Here is a 17,432-nt window from a genome sequence, read left to right on the forward strand (position 1 = left end):
TCTATATTCTTCGTATTGTCGACATGTTTTGGATTTTGCAAAGGACTCGATTTTCGAACGCTGCTGCGTTGCTCAATAACTTCAATTCTAATAGTGTCGGTGAGTAAATAATTAAATCTACTTATTTCCGTTTGTGATGCACTTACATTTAAATTAAAATCGAAAAATGTGTTTTTTGATCTAATTTTTTCGAAATTAATACTTTCCGAAGCGATACCATAAATTATTAAAACTATTCTATAGTAAATTGTTAAAATTTTGTGCAGACTCAAATATTTGGCGGAGGCGTTTATACTTTTTCCAAGTCTTTAGGTCTAAGCTTGGGTTTTATTCAAGAGTTTGATAAAATTTGATAATAAAATATTAAGAGCCAGTTTTCGAAGGGGGAGTATGGAAAATACTGAAAAACAAAGAACTCAGGGACTGGTAGAGACGACCAGATATTGTGACTGTGATAAGAAGTAGAAGAATTAGGTGGTTGGACTATGTAAGAAGAAGAGATGAAGAAACAACAATAAGAAGAGCGTAGAAAGGTTAACCACTGGGAAGACCAAAAGCAAGAGGAATAACCAAGTGGGTGAAGATGTAAAAAGACTTGGTGAAGAAGTAGACAAGGCTGAGGATAGAAACTTATGGAGGCAAGGCCAAAAATCAACTTGGCTTTGAGTGGTGACTGTATTTGTAAACAATTTTATCAGAAAAATTGTTTATGTGAGTTTTTAATTTTTCACTAGAGGTTATTTTTCTATCTTTCTTGTTTTCCGTAATTCTTTATTTGCATCTTTTATCATTTAACAATTTCTGCAGCCGTTGTTAGTGATGTATGTACAAATATGGTCCCACAACAAAGAAAACCCAAAAAATTTGGAAAAAAAATATATTTATCTATCAATTTAGTTTCCTTTTAGCTCCATTCACTTTTCCCAGTTATGAAACCGTTTCATTTGTATGAAAAATTGCCAAATACTCGATGGAAACATCTTCACAACGCAGCTTTTGTTCCATTATGAACAAACGCGGCACCCAACTTTCTCATGTCCAAATTTTCAGTTAATACCACATTTTTTGAAATATCTACTTCATCTACTAGTTCGTGCAGTTCCAGTCAAAAATCATCCAGTACCGCTTTGTGGATTTCCTTCAAAATTTCTGGAATCGTCACCTCATTTGGTCGACCAGTACGATGCTGGTCTTCGCTGATAGTACGGCCTCTGCTGTTTGCGTTCTGGTGATTACAGCTTATCTATTAACCTCAATCCTTTCAGAGAATGTGCCTTTTAAGTTCAGAATGTGGGATTGATTCAGCTGCCAGACATATTCGTCTTCTTTTTGATACACTCCGATGCGTAGTGCTCTGGAATTTCCTAGTGTTTTATACTTCTAGAGGGTCTACACTGGTCTAGCTTCTTAAGGTGTCTATTGATTAACAGTGCCTTTAGTAAGTTCAGAATGTGGGATTGATTCAGCTGCCAGACATATTCGTCTTCTTTTTGATACACTCCGATGCGTAGTGCTCTGGAATTTCCTATTGTTTTATACTTCTAGAGGGTCTACACTGATCTAGCTTCTTAAGGTGTCTATTGACTTACAGTGCCGTAGGTTAATACGTTCAGCAGTTCTTCTCTGGTTATAGTTTCCCAGGACAGTCTTTGCTTGTAGTTTGTACCAATAATTTTGCTTCGAACGTTCTTTTCCAACGCTTTTCGTTGTTGGTGGTTCTCATACTGAACTGTTTACACATTACCACTATACTAACACTCACAATTACCCTTACGCACGTTTCGATAAACACGACATCGTCTTCAGAGACTTAAAGGAAATTGTTCATGTTTAATCTCTGAAGATGAATTTAGTTATCGAAACGCGCCTTAGACAGTGTGATTAAGAGTGTTGGTGTAGAGATAGTATAAACAGTGTGTTCAATTTTTTCGAAAATATACATTTTCAAAGCAGTTTTTTTTAGGTTAAAGATTTGTTTTCCTTTTTAATTCATGTTTGCTGTTGCTTATACCACCCTGTATTCATTGTTTGTTCGTTATAATCTATTACTACCCTTTTTAAGTTTTAATCAGAGTTTTTCTTAATTACTGACGTTTTTTGTTACTATTATCATTAATAATCAGTTTTAAATACTCAATAAAATAGTAGAAATACCAATTTTCTTTTTATTTTCTTCATAGAAATTATTTGAAACTGTTTAAAACTTTTCTATTTGTTCTATTGATTAAACATTGCGGTACCAGCGTGTGCTCGGGTTTTAGCAAGGTTACTGCAACTATCTTTCAATAATAAAATCAAAATTTACCAAAAAAAGTTAATTTATGTTATTTTCTAAATTAATATATATAGAAATGTCGTTTGTAATAATTTATAACTATTAAAAACAGTTTTATCTTGAAAAAAAAAACAGACTAACTTCGTTTGAATTATTAGAACAAGATTTTTGACTCGAAACTTTGTTTTTTGGGTACTTTTTTTACAATATTTTGAAATGTTTCCAGTTTTTGCTCAATATTTCGAAAACGAAGCGTTTTTTAGCAAAATATACAAAATTTCTTCATCATTTTACATCACGACAATTGATCTTCATATTAAATAATAATATATGAAAAGTATCTTTAGAACAGAAATATTAAAAATATCATTATTTTCTTCGTTGACACTTTCTTCGATCTGTGGCAATTGCAAAAACTCTCACAATTCTTGCACAAATTGGTACATTCGATGCCCGATTTTGCGCATATCTTGACGCATCTGCATAACACTAACGCAGCAGTTTTTTAGAATTAAATTTGAAAAAAAAAACCTTTTTAGTCAATATATTATAATTATTTTTCTCGAAACTCGTTTCCTTTTATCCTTAAAACGAGAATACGTTCCCTCGGGTTACGAAAATAATTTTCGCTCTCTAAAACGTGGCCAAATAGAATAAATCTCATAACGATCGACTTACCATTCAATTTCCTGGAAATCCGGAAAAAATAAACGGAATTATCCACGGATCAATTTAGGTTATAAATTACAAAACATCGAAAAATCGGAATGAAATAATTAGACGATAATGGAAAGGAAGGGAAACATAAAGCAACTTAAAATGAATGTCAATATTTTACAAATAAAGTATGAGAATTTAGACTAAATCGCTTTAGGATTCTAGAGATAAAACAACCTTGGAGAAGCTCGTCAGCTCATAGTGAAGACCGAAGCATTTAGCGACGTCCATAGGCTAATCCGGACAGTAAAAGTGAAACCAGGAAATCTGATAGGATTCTTAAGTTAATAAAGAAAGCCGTGACAAACCATTGGACCAAACGCACGTTGAACAAAGATACTCCAGCAAACTCTGGTAAACAGACAGTTCAAAGCTAGCGTAAGGAGCTGGACTGAACATTTGAAATGCAAGCTCCACACCTTTAGGATTATCACACCGTTTTCCAGACCATACCTTGGACCATAGCCTTGCTGTAGCCTCACAAGATGCCACATCAATAACGAATTGAATGTCTAAAGAATCAGATGGAGTTTTACTTGAGAAACACTGGTCTAAGCTAAGAAGAATTTTTCGTGATGACCAAAAACGATATGAGGTTGGTGGTCGATTTTCTGGCAAGTCAAATACCACCTTAAGACGACGGGGATGACTGAGGACGACAACTGCAGGCACTGTGAACAAGCCAGCGAAACAGCAGATCATCTAATCTGCAAATGTCCTGCTTAATTCGCTCCAAGTACCTTGGAGAGTAGCTTTGAACAAGGAGATGTAAAGCTATTTTGAGTATTCTTAATAATCAGACTAGAGCCTTTGCAAATAAAAATCAAAAGTAGGATAGAACCTATTGAAAGAAGAAGGGAATATACAAAAATGAAAATAAAAATAATTTACAAGCTATTTTTTCCAAATTTAAAAGTTGATTTGGAAAAATAAATATCTCTGATCAATTGTTAAAATTCCAATCAAATCCAATATTGCAATTTAATAACGAAATTCAATTAAAAGTTTTAATTGTATTCCAATTCGCACCTGACCGATTTATTTTCTCTCAATGTGTCTTTTTATATATTTATTGAATTTTCTGGTGGACGATGAACGACACATCATAATTTCGTACGAGCAATCACCTCCAACTCGTAAAAACAAATAAAAAAGAATTTTTCATACAAACATACACGACTCCTGATATTTGGTTCCAAATCGCTGTCCTCTGAGTGCTCGTTTGAGAGATCCAAGCAAAAATCTTGAAGTGTTTTCCTACTGGTGTATGAGTTCTGGCGCTATCGTAGAAGAACAACCCTTAGCAGAAGGGATAATCTCGTCATTCGTTTGGATATTGGAGCTTAACTTGCTCCAAGAGGCCGCAGCTGTAGGTCTGACATCCTCCAATCCCTAAAAACCGTTGCCAATACTTCCCCTGGAGACAATCGAGTTTGCAGCACGCACGACCTCTGATGATTACTTCCAAATCGCTGTCCTCGTTTGTGAGATCCAAGCAAAAATCTTTAACAAAGTGTTTTCCTACTGGTGTATGAGTTCTGGCGCTATCGTAGAAGAACAACCCTTCGCGGAAGGGATAATCTCGTCTTTCGTTTGGATATTGGAGCTTAACTTGCTCCAAGAGGCCGCAGCTGTAGGTCTGACATCCTCCAATCCCTAAAAACCGTTGCCAATACTTCCCCTGGAGACAATCGAGTTTGCAGCACGCACGACCTCTGATGATTACTTCCAAATCGCTGTCCTCGTTTGAGAGATCCAAGCAAAAATCTTTAACAAAGTGTTTTCCTACTGGTGTATGAGTTCTGGCGCTATCGTAGAAGAACAACCCTTCGCGGAAGGGATAATCTCGTCTTTCGTTTGGATATTGGAGCTTAACTTGCTCCAAGAGGCCGCAGCTGTAGGTCTGACATCCTCCAATCCCTAAAAACCGTTGCCAATACTTCCCCTGGAGACAATCGAGTTTGCAGCACGCACGACCTCTGATGATTACTTCCAAATCGCTGTCCTCGTTTGAGAGATCCAAGCAAAAATCTTTAACAAAGTGTTTTCCTACTGGTGTATGAGTTCTGGCGCTATCGTAGAAGAACAACCCTTCGCGGAAGGGATAATCTCGTCATTTGTTTCGATACTGGAGCTTAATTTGCTCCAAGAGCCCGCAATTGCAGGTGTGACATCCTCCAATCCTTAAAAACGATATAGAGCAATGAGATCTGGAGTCTTGTATGGAATATCTTCTAGGTATAGTAGGTTTCAATACCTAGGAATCTTGTTTTGGATTTGGAATAGAGAAGGTGAACAAGGGGATCATAAACAAAAAAATCTCCAATCCTCCTGTGAATCTTAAGTATTGACAAAGAGAGACAGGAGTGAATTTGGAGCAGCACCTACAAAATATAGATAAAGAAGTGCCAGTTAAGAAAATTGAGGATTACCAGCTACATGGGACAACGCGCCTACAAACATCAATACAGAATAATTGCACATTTCATCTCACTCAAAGTCTTTTGAAATTAAAATTTTATTTACGTCAAATTCATTTATATAATCAAGTATTTAATTAATTAATCTTTTATATATCTTCTCTTTCTCTACGTCCTTTTTGGTTCATTTGAATACTACAAGACTTTAGATGTTTGATAAAACATAATTGTTTGACTGAAGTTTAATGAAAGCTCCAAACTTTCTCTAAAACGATTTCGGTGATCGCTCTCCGTGCTCGGTCTGGAATAATCTTCGCGTTCACTGAATATTCTCAAACGTCTCTAATAAGTTTTCGCTCACAGTTAAATTTTCTGCTATTTTGAGAGTTGTTGGAACAGAAATAAAAATAAACTTTTAATCACGATTCATTATATACTTTTTATATATAACTTTGAGCAGTGAAAACTGGAACTATCGCCATGATTATTACCTGTACTATCCTGGGAAAAGACTTAGTACGTAGTAGGTGTTTCTCAAGATCGATGTAATTTCGAAAGATTACCATTGATACCAGCTCAAAGTTATGGATGGTTTTTAGACAGTAGACAACAACTAATGGTAGCCAAAATATTGCTATCGCTCATTTTTTTTACTACTTTTGCGTGCGTTTGAACTATTTTTTTCATTCCGGTATTGAGGTATCTTGATTTGAACGCATCAACCGCTTCCAAACAACTCAAACAACACTCGTTTGACAACACGTTCTGAGTACGTCCAATGTCAAACTTTTTGACACCAGATTTGACATATTAAAGACAGTGTTACCATATCACAAAACCATAGAAGATCCAGTATGTTTCAAAAATGATTTTATGATTCTTTTTTGGTGTCGAATAGTCGTCAGACGTTTTTTGTTCTAGTTTTTAAAATTTAATTTAAATCCTGTTAATTTGGATTACAGACAATCGACCTTTTCGTAAAAACTACCACAAACTAAACAGTGACGAAAAATCTTCGACATATGAAGAAGAAGAAATCGTCAATCATGGATCGTCGTTTAAAAATAACAACATCGTGGAAAATTCTACCAGTACCGATACCGATTTCACTGATAACGAAATAGATAATAAAGATAACGATTTTACAGATGATTCAGATTTCGGTAAGTTATTTGTTATTAAATTCAAATTAAACAAGATTATTTTTTCAAAAATGTATAAACTTTCTCGTAGAATTTGCTTTGGAATTTTGATTAAATTAATCCGATACTGAAATTATGATATATCGATATCACTATCAAGGTATTTGTGTGACTCAGGGTTCATAGTGGATCAGAAGTTGAAAATATTTTCTAAGGCGTGGATAAAACACTCAAAGCCAAACCAGAAGATTAAAATGCGACCATCAAAACCCCGAGGACTATTTCAGGACACCTTAACATGTATAACTTTTAGATAATGTATGTTTAAACTTTGAGATAAGATACTGAGTCCGATGAAACAGATTTTTTGTCTGCTGATTGGTAATAGGATCAAGTTAAAGTTAAATGATTTTTAGACATTTTTAACAAACTAAAAAGTAATCGATCAGATCAAATATTCATATATAATTCATACGATGTTCACAGTACCAAACAGAAAAGGTTTAATCTAATTTCGAATGGAAAACTCTAAATTTGACTGGGCTATATGTGAAACAAGAGGTAGAGAGATTTAACAGAAATTAATTTACGTGACCCGAGATACACACAACATCGTCGAACGAGTATTGATTCCCGTTGAACGGTCGTATACCAAAAGGGAAATCTGCTGTAATATACTCTACCAATAAAATTGCAATTCAGACTTTTTTAATCATAATACTTCATATCAAAATATATTCCAAATATACTCCAAAGAAGGTTTTTCGGTATAATTTCTATTGACTATGTCACACACGGCCAAAATTAATAAATTAAAGTTTGAATGGCCACCTCATGCACCCGATTCGCCAAATTTAACCTCCTCGGATTATTTTCCGCTCCCGGAACATTTTGTTGTGCCAGGTACTTCTGGTATCATCCTCGTACATTATACACGTATAAAATCGCTTCCATTTAATTAAAATCAATTGTTTTAACACTATAAGAACACGAAGACAATTGAAATCTGATAATGGTGTTTTGTATCCATCGGGATATAAATAGAAACAGTCTAGAAATTGATTTTATCTATTGTTTACTCAGAGTATTGATTCTTTTCGATAAAGATAAGGATTAAACGGAAGATTTGTTACAAACTGAATTTTTTTTCCAAAATTTACAATCAAAGACATTTTGAAAGTTGAATAGCTCGAAAACAACGAAAAATAAATCAAATACAGAGTTTAATTTAACTCTCCGAAGATGATGTAGCTAAACCAGAGGATGGTGACCCACAAGCTGGTACAAAGATACTACGGTGCTTTCTGAAGAAGATGGCCAATGTACGTCACGTTAGAAGGTTGTACCTTCTTCTGGTGTATTGGCTCATCTTCGAGGTGATCTCGCACAACAGGTGGGAGGACTTACTCCTGAGACAATAAAATGATCTTTTGAAAGGTGTAGGGGACGTTGTCTTCCAAGGAAAGGTGATGACAAGTACCAAAAAGAGAGGAAAAGGATTTATCCCGAGGAAACACTAATTTTAGTTGATAGATCTGGTGTATTAACATCCAGATGTTGTTCGACTTGAATCACGTTAGTTGTGAAAAAATAGAGGTGAATTTATATATGGATGTCAAGAAAAAATCTATTGTAACATTTGTAAATTGTTTTAATGTAAATTCAAATCGTTTTCCCAACTTTTCCCGAGTTAATTTTGTATTAATTTTCCCCAACCAACTTCTGTTAATAAAATCCTCCCTATAAAATCATTGTAAGGCGATCCAAAATACAATTTATCCTTGAAAATATAAGCTTCAGAAAGTTGACTTATACGTCCGTTGAGATTATGTAAACAATCTAATATTTCACCTTCTTTTGAAAGTCTCAGTACTGTTACCCTCGATGGATTCAATATCTTCATGCTAGATCCGTGTCCAATCTTAAAGAAAAAATGATATTCCTTGATAAAACCTCACGTTAAGAGCGGTTTGTTAAAAAATTAGTGAAATCACATCAATCCCAATCATTTTTTCGAATTTTCTAATAAAGTTTGTATTTTCAACCCTTATTATTACCAAGATATCTTAGAAGGACAGCCTTAGTCCTACACCAATCAATTTTATCATCGATTGAATCATAGATATCATCAACAAAGTCCATTCAGGTTTTGAGGATGCACTAGAAGATGAAGAAGATTCAAACAAAAAAGATGATTTGATACTTTGATACTCAGCGTTTTAAGAAAAACTTAAGAGGAGGTTTATTATTAAAATCTGGACTACATCTGGTCAATGCCATCTTCACCTCTTTCACCAAGATATACGTTCCTCCAGCGTGAAGATACTCGGTCTAGAATCGTTTCAAGAAGTCCAGTTTGAGGCTGATGTTCTATTGGATTAGTGAACGGAAAAAACTTCCGCTAGAAGAAGATTGAAGATCTAGTGTCAATTGGACTAGTGAACATCACTTGGTACATCAAGATCTAAACGTATCAGAGAAAAAACTTCTGCTAGAAGAAGATTGAAGGTCTAGTGCAACTACAACTACAAGATCGAAAAAAAATACTAGAAATATAACAAAAAGTCAGAAAAATCCTTAATGATTGACAGGATATCGAATAAGGACAACTTAATCAAGTAAATCTAGAACTTCTAGAGGTTTCGAAAAACACGTCAAAGCGGTCGAGATTGTTAAAAGATGAAAATTCTTCGAAACGTTGTATTTTCGAGATTTGTATGTTTTGTACGTTCAGTATCATAATTTTCGTCCCTTAAATACTTACAAAATGCGTGATTTTTTGAAAAAAATCAGTAGGATAAATCTCGTTCAATATATTGAAAATAAATTCGATCAATCCCATGAATTTCGCTGCAATTTTTCTAACGAAAGGTTTATTTCCTAATAATTGTATTATCGATGGGTTATCGTCGCTGATACCCATATACAAAGCCACCAAAAAACCACCGCGACCATCCGATTGGATATTATCGGGCATACCAGGTAATCCGTCGATGAAAATATCAGCGGTACCTTTCAGCGTTCCCTTTAAATGATAACGTTGGATTCGATTTCTTAGTAATTCAGAATTGATTACGAAATCTTCGTCGTCAGATAACATAACACCATTTGAGAATGACATTTTATCGATTAGTATCGTATTTTCTCTGGAGGTGGCGTTGTAATGGATTAATCTGTAATAACAATAAACATCTTGTCATCTTTTTGTTTATACACGCTGTATATTATAAATATTGTTTTAAATATCTGGTTTTTTGTATAATACTGAATATGACGTACAGAAACGATAAATAACTTGAATGTAATTGAGTCTTTTCGCTTCCCTTAAAGAGATTTACGTGTCAGTACATGTTGAAAGTCATTTTCCAGTGGAAAGCGTGAAGAATAATGAAAAGAGAACAACGATTTGGTGATTTTGTGGTAAAAGGACAATTTTCAAGTGACGACAATCTAATAGTTAGATAGTTAACTTTATATACACGATTTATCATGTTTTTTTTTGTTTAATTCTTAAAAAAAGATGAAGCAATTTGAGAATGATAATTTAGATTTCTTATAACGTATTTATAATATACGAGGGTTGTCTGAAAAAATTGTTTAACCACTAGATGATGAACATAACGGTCTTCATCACCATTTCGGCAGTTTAGGCTTTTGTAATCCATGATATGTTTTTTTCGACATCTACCGTTATGAATCGACGCAAAAACAGGCTTAAACAGCGTCAATAATGCCTGGGAAACTTACATTGAAATGTACTTAGGCTCAAAGTTAATAAACACGAAATTAAACGCGTGGATTTTTCCATCTATCTAAAAATAATCCAACAAGCTTCCAGTAGCACTAACAAAGCATTAAAAACCGTCCTCGATTTATTTGGAGTCATTAAAAGCATCCAAAAGGATATGGAATCGTTTAGAGGTTAGCGCTTTTCTAGGTTATGTCCTGAACGTCAATTTGTGTCCTGAGATTTGTTTTAATTTCATTTAAAACCATTCAGAAACGAACGTTTCTTCTTGTTGAGTGTTTCCAGCAAAACAACGCAATGGAATTCCTCCAGGAAACATCTTTCAACTAAATACGTCTGTTTCTATTCCAATATTTAATGATTAATTTCACTTTTAGTTTATTAGATAACTTACCTTCCAGATGAATCGGACAATATGTCATAAACTATATCGTCGAATGTAAAATCCGAAGACGAATCACTCCAATAAATATCGCCATTTTTTGCTACAGCCAAACTGTTAAATACTTTCGGTTTTTTCCCTCCGATTTGTTCGTCCGGAGATATAAGCAATTCTTTAGTACCTATAACCACAAAAAAATATAATTTCGATCATTTTACATCTGATTCTAAATCCTAAATTAGTAGTCCTTCCTATTCTTCTTCTATTTAGTATGCTCGGGTCTTGAAGATCTGTAGTATTGAATTCTAGCTTCAATATATGTTAAAGATGTAAAAATTAAACCCAAGCGGGTAAATCATTAGAGTAGCTCGAAGTTTTTGTGCGGCTAATTCGGTTACTACACCAAAACATATTGCACCCAATCTCAACACCGGATTTTATATCCAGACTGGTCTAAATCCTGAACTGCAATAATAACAAAAACCTGTTGCATTAAACTCAATCAGATTGCTTCAAACCCACTCCAGAATGATCTGTTGCTGCGTAGAGATTTGGATGTTAACCGAGTTTATTGTCCCACTGATTTAGACCAATGCCGAGCCGCATTTCGCTCGGTTAGTTCACGTGCTGATTACGTACTGATCATTGCTTTAGTTTACTATTTTTCTTCGATAAATAGTTTAATAATTCCGTTTTTTAGGCTCCTTAGATTGGGTTATGCATTGAATTGCTTAAAGCTTGAAGTGTTTTTTTTTCTGTCGCACTTATATAGGAGGAAAAATGAAAAATCCTAACCTGTTTTGACGTCAACTTTGAATATGCCGTAATAAGAGTCGGCTACAAAAAGATTGCCGTGTATATCGAATTTTATTCCCATTGCTCTTCCACATAATTTTTCTTCGAAATAACCTCTGCATGTATTACCAGTTTTGACAACTGTTTCTATCTCGTTGTTTTCTTTTAATTTAACCACTTCTCCTTTAATTAGAGATGCGTATAATTCTCCGTCATATTGAGCAAACGTTTCTGCTCCTATCAAATCACCTTTGTGGTACAATTCGGAGGTTTTTAACTTATCCTCTAGTACCAAGGTTCCTTCTAAAGGGATTGTGGGAGCAAACCTATAAATATTTAAGATATTAAATTAATTCGAATTGTGTATATTTCTTAATCACAAAATCATTAAAATGAAATTTAACATTTCCGTTGTTATCGACTTAAAAAAAAACTGTTTCACAATTAATATTACCAAATAATTAAAGTCAAATAGTTCAAGTTCGTATTTACATATTCAAATTGTTATTGAAGTTACGAATTAAATACGTTTTTTGATGATTCTGTATGATTAAAATTCTTAAATTTCCATTAATTTTCACTAACATTCACCTATGCTCAAGGATTCAATAATAAACTGGGAGCTTATTTACGAGGGTTATCTAAAAAACTTCCGACATCAACAAGATGTCAGTCCTTATGTGACATATTCGCGCATGCGTCGAAGGATTCTCACTAATATTTCAGCCATTTTGGACGCTGAGTTTTTAATTGACAATTGTATAAGCATAACTTTTATTAAATATCTACTTGACTGCATAATTGAGAAACTTTTGAAATAAATCTGGAATATTGTTTACTAGAAATTGAATTTCCGTAGATATTTTAGGAAAATGTTTTATACTTTCATAAAAAAATATTCAAGGTCAAAACAATAATTAGTTTTTTAGAAATATCTCGTTTCCTATGGCTTAAATGCAATTTATATCTATTACAAATATTGTAGAAAATAAAATTTGCTACAACTTAGAAAAAATTCGGGAATGAATAGATGACGTAAAGATATTGCTGTGACATGAAAAGAAAATTTCTCGTACGACCCCTCGTTTCTGATCCGTTTCGGCCACTCAATTGCGTTTTAATAGCCCCCATAAGCATTTTCAATAAATAATTACAATTTATGCTAATTTTCTTCAGAATGTCTCTTTATGGCGAACAGTTCTCAACGATTTAAAAATCTACATATCTCCTAAACCATAAATTTTATCTAGTTAAACAAAGAGTACGTTTTTGTTAAAAAATCGATTAAAAAATTCATTTTTGTCATCTTTACATTATACCGTAAAAGTTACGGATTGTTAACCATTGGGCATGAGCCGCCCCTGACCTTCGGATAGTAGTGCAGAAGCATTTACTCCGTCAAACACATTATCCGTCAAACACACGTAATTATCCATTAGAAATTCATAATATTCCAATCTATGTCTATGGCTCAGAAACGTATGAGAAAATTTTTTCTATGTCACAGCATCATTTGCACGTCATCTACTCATTCCCGAATGTTTTGCATCAAGTCCCGGAACACCCTGTACAATACGCCGTATAAAAACTAAATATCTTCAACTTACTGAATTACTTCAGTGAAATTCGTATAAGGAGGAATAGGTCCATAGCCTAAAAATATCACAAACAAAACAACGTAACCACATTTTCTAAAAACTTTTTGTATTAGAAACATTCTACGTTATAATTGTACGTAAACTATATGTAAATAATTCTGATAAGTACAAGAATGATCAGTTGTAACATAAATTGTTAAACTGGTTGCCTGTCTAGTAGATACATAATAAATGTCAAGGCTTCAGACGATAAAAAAGAAGAATATAAGTTATGTCTTCTTTTAACGAGTTAACCATAGACATAGTAATTCTAAACTGCTGTATATATATATAAATTCTATATGAATGTGATTGGTGAAAAGAGATAAGCGAGTAGGAAATTATAACGATGAAAGAATTAAGATACAAAAAATTGAAAAGAACATTTAACAGAGATACCGCTAACTTTCTTTGTATCTCATTTTAATACTGGAATACGAATTTTATTGAAAGCGCAGTCTAGTATTACTTTGTCTATGGTTATTTCTTCCTGAGTTAACCAATAACTTACGAGGTTAGTCAATAAGTCGTCTCGAATATAACAATATTTGCTAAAGTGATATATTTTTCGTTATTTTCAACTGTTTAGATGTGTAATTAATTCATAATCGTTTTAAAACGTTTCAAAGCATACAAATGAACGGTGGAAATTGAAATAATTGCGAATAGGGAAAAATCTTTTGGTCCAAAGTATATCCCGCGATTTAGCCCTCGAACACGTCTATGAAAAATAAATATGAGAAAGAAAGGGAGACAGTGACATTATCCTGCGTCATTTAATATCGCGTCTGGATATTAAAAAAAGGGGGGAGTCTGAACTGAAACAAAACGAAGTCAATTCATGATATTTCTTTTGTTAACAATCGTAACGACGTGAAAGCTGCGAGAATACAGAAAAATGAACGATAATTACGAGCTGATGGAAAATGCTGGATCTAAAAGTGATGTTTATAGAATTTTTCTTATCTTATTGAATACAACTCCTATCAAAATTAGTTACGAAATAGTTTGATTTTTCTAATCGTTTTTTTATTTCATTTATATAAAAAATAGTCAATGACACAATGTTAACATAGACATAACGAAACTTTCTGGAACTTTCCGCTGAATTCCTGTAATTTCTCAAAGACGAAAACTTCCTTCACAAAGAACAGCAACTTTTCAACTTTATAGGAATAAAAACCTTCAAATACACGGAGAAGTTAAGTAACATCGACCTCCAAGTCAAATTAACCAAGTATACAAGGTGGCACAACTAAAACTTGAATTCCCAAATAGTTCGACGTTAATTTTAATCTACAGGGGGTTTAAACTTTCATTGTACATGCAACTCTTTCTTTTTATTAGAATGATTGGGATTTTAAAAATTGTCATCATATATAAAATTTGGATTGGAATAAACGTATTCTAATTGATGTCTTAGTTTTATGAAAACCATGGACAAAACTATCGGCTGTAAGGGTTTCATCGAATGATTTTGGGGGGGGGGGGGGTTTCAAGTCCAAAGTTTATTATGCTACACCTCTGAATTCCTCCCGAGATCTTCGACAAAGATGAAGAACGAAATCTGTTTGTACCTCGACATATATTAAATTAAAACTTTGCTTAAGACATCCTGTATGTTACATTATCTCTGCGTGAAGCTGGTTTTAATTTCCATGAATTAGTCACCCCTAGCTCTCCACTTTCAAAACTTTTGAATAATGGCAAAAGTTACAGTCGCCAACTTTATGATACGATCTTTCGAAAGCGAAGTTAGAAAGATGGATACATCGTTTCTTTGGTAATTTCTCATTTAATTTACAACTTGTTCATAACGATAAGTGATTGGTGAGTAAACGTCGTGTTTCCAAGAGTGAAACACCTGTTTTGTTTCAGAAGAAGCTCTTACTTGCAATGTATGTGACAGAATGTTCGCCTGTCCAAAACAATTATCGTCACACAAACAGAAGAAAAGACACTTTGGGTAAGTGATTAGAAAATTCGATGGTTTTAAAATAGAATTTATAGTCAAAAAAATCGCTAAAAAATTAACGGGTAGAGGTTATCTATTGATTCGTGATGGGTAGAGGGCATTCAGGGACCATTCTTCTTGTTATATGTCCCACTTCAAACTACCAAAGGGTGATTACCTTCAAAAACCTAACCAGGCAACTTGGTTTTAACCTTTTAATGTCCCTAAGCAAACTAGAAGGCTTGTTTAAGTGTTTTAACATCACACGTGTGTGTATTAGACATTCATTATTGATATGGTCTGTAATTTCTTTCTCATCCATGTGCCCCACGTACCAGAAGTGTTCCAGATCAACCATCATGATGATAGTATAAAGATGAAGTGAAGCAAGAGATGGAAAAGGTCCATTTATGTGTGCCATAGATTATCTAATACTTTGCACGAACATAACATCGAGTTTCATAGTTAAAAGTTGGATTAGGTCGTCGCAGAAGCCTTTAGAAATCCTCTTAAAACTCTGAAGAAAGTTGATCTTCGAAAATCGAATCCGGCACCTTGGTTTTAATCTGTCCAAGCTTTTGAACCTCAATGACTTGATCAACAGTTTCTGCTTGTTCCATGACCCTACGGCATGGATTTTAATTCGTTAATGACATGGTCTGTAGTTTCTTTTTCATCCACGGAAGCGTTCCGGATCATTCACGATGCTTATAGTACGAATATAGTGTCTTACCAGTCGAAAGGATTTGTTTGGTAAGAGATGCAGGTTTGTCCTGCGAGTTGAATTTTGAAAGATCTATTAGAAGATGTTCTGGGCGTATTGGGGGATTTGCAGATCCCAATCTGGCGAGGAAAACAGCCTCGTCATGTCAATTATGATCCTAAATATGTATTAGACTCATTTTTTGAACGTTTTTGTTTATTTTGTAATAGGTGTTCAGCTTGCGATAATATTTTTCCGTCGCTGATGTCTTTAGAACACCACAAAGATGAATTTGAACATTGGTCGGATGAAGAAGACTATTTAACTGATAGCGAAGAAGAAGACGAATCAGTTAGTGAGGAATGCGAAAGGCTTATTTAAATTAAATATACAAAGGGCCAGCTATCAAAGTACATAACATCTAATTATTTCAATATAAAATCTACATATCTTCTATTATTTTCATAAAATAGTTGAAAAGTCATTGCTTTCTTCGTTATTTAGCTAAATAGAAACTTATAATAATGGGACCTAGTAATTTGAATCAAATCATAATCGTATTTTATAGCGTGTTGAAGTTTGGAACCAAAAACTAAATATGCTGTAAATAATACATGTTTTATGAAATAAAAAAATATTTTTTCAATATTTTGGATTAACGCCTATTTTAAATATTAATAATTATATATTTAAGCTAAAATAGTTAATAATCTAAAAGTATAAGAGGTTAGAATTAGAAATGGCGATTCTTTCCAAAAACGATCGATTTTTATATCGATTCGAATCGTAACCAGACGAGTAAATCCATATAAAAATCGTGGTCTAAAAGATCGATTTCTAAAACATCGATTATGTATTTGTAATGTAAATATAAATTTTAAACAATCTTTGGTATAATATATATAATATAATAATCAGGTATAAAAGAAGACATGTATTAAATAGATAATTTAGCTTAACCTAACCAAAATGTTTGAAAATAACAGTCTGTCAAGTCTACTGGGATCTAAGCGGCTCCGGTCATAACTCCGATATTGCCAGCAATTGAAAAATAAGCAACAAATGATCCCAGGTGCACAACTGCCTGTGATAAATAATTCTTAAGGCATATATATAAACAAATTAATAAATTACAAGACAATACAATGACGCAATATCAATCTACAAAGTCTTTGTTGTTATTATTTTTACGGCCTTGGTGTTGCATCATAATCAACGTTTACAAACTTTAATTGAAGAGAAGCGCTGAAGATTAAGCACACAGCCATCTCGCGAGTTTTTGAGTAACTATCTTTCAACCGGCAACGCCGTAATATTACGAGTACATTAAACTAATTGTAAATATTTTTTTACCAAAACAGAAAAAATCGAATGTCGATTTTCAAGGGTGAAATATCGATTCAGTACAACATATCGATTTATTTGTTTGGAGGAATAAATTCTTCGATTAATCGATTCCAGATCGCCATCTCTAGTTAGAATTCCTCTCAATTGAAAATAAATTTAAATCCTTTCAGTAGAATTGTAATCATAAGCTGAATAAATAATTTTTAACTGAAATAAATATATTTTTATTTACCTTTCCTTTTCCTTGAAAACTAATATGTGAATGTAATATTTTTTATGTGGAACTCATATTTTCAAAGTATTGATACAAAA

At 33.4% G+C, this 17,432-nt stretch overlaps 2 protein-coding genes across 2 annotated transcripts; one reads left to right on the forward strand and one right to left on the reverse strand.

Moving 5' to 3' along the window:
- On the forward strand, window positions 1-17,341 carry LOC130447376 (dnaJ homolog subfamily C member 21). The gene is made up of 4 exons (XM_056784169.1): window positions 1-99; window positions 6,375-6,575; window positions 14,995-15,082; window positions 16,004-17,341. Exons 1-4 carry the CDS (start codon window positions 24-26, stop codon window positions 16,152-16,154), a joined length of 516 nt encoding a protein of 171 aa, XP_056640147.1. The 5' UTR covers window positions 1-23; the 3' UTR covers window positions 16,155-17,341.
- LOC130447375 (adipocyte plasma membrane-associated protein Hemomucin-like) lies at window positions 7,977-13,280 on the reverse strand. The gene is made up of 5 exons (XM_056784167.1): window positions 13,087-13,280; window positions 11,480-11,805; window positions 10,697-10,865; window positions 9,319-9,727; window positions 7,977-8,475 (listed from the first exon to the last, which is right to left on the reverse strand). The coding sequence occupies exons 1-5, from the start codon at window positions 13,194-13,196 to the stop codon at window positions 8,245-8,247; spliced, it is 1,245 nt and encodes a 414-aa protein (XP_056640145.1). The 5' UTR covers window positions 13,197-13,280; the 3' UTR covers window positions 7,977-8,244.
- Window positions 17,342-17,432: the final 91 nt, after the last annotated feature.

The sequence above is a fragment of the Diorhabda sublineata genome, chromosome 8 (assembly GCF_026230105.1).
Source record: "Diorhabda sublineata isolate icDioSubl1.1 chromosome 8, icDioSubl1.1, whole genome shotgun sequence".
Classification (NCBI taxonomy): Eukaryota; Metazoa; Arthropoda; class Insecta; order Coleoptera; family Chrysomelidae; genus Diorhabda; species Diorhabda sublineata.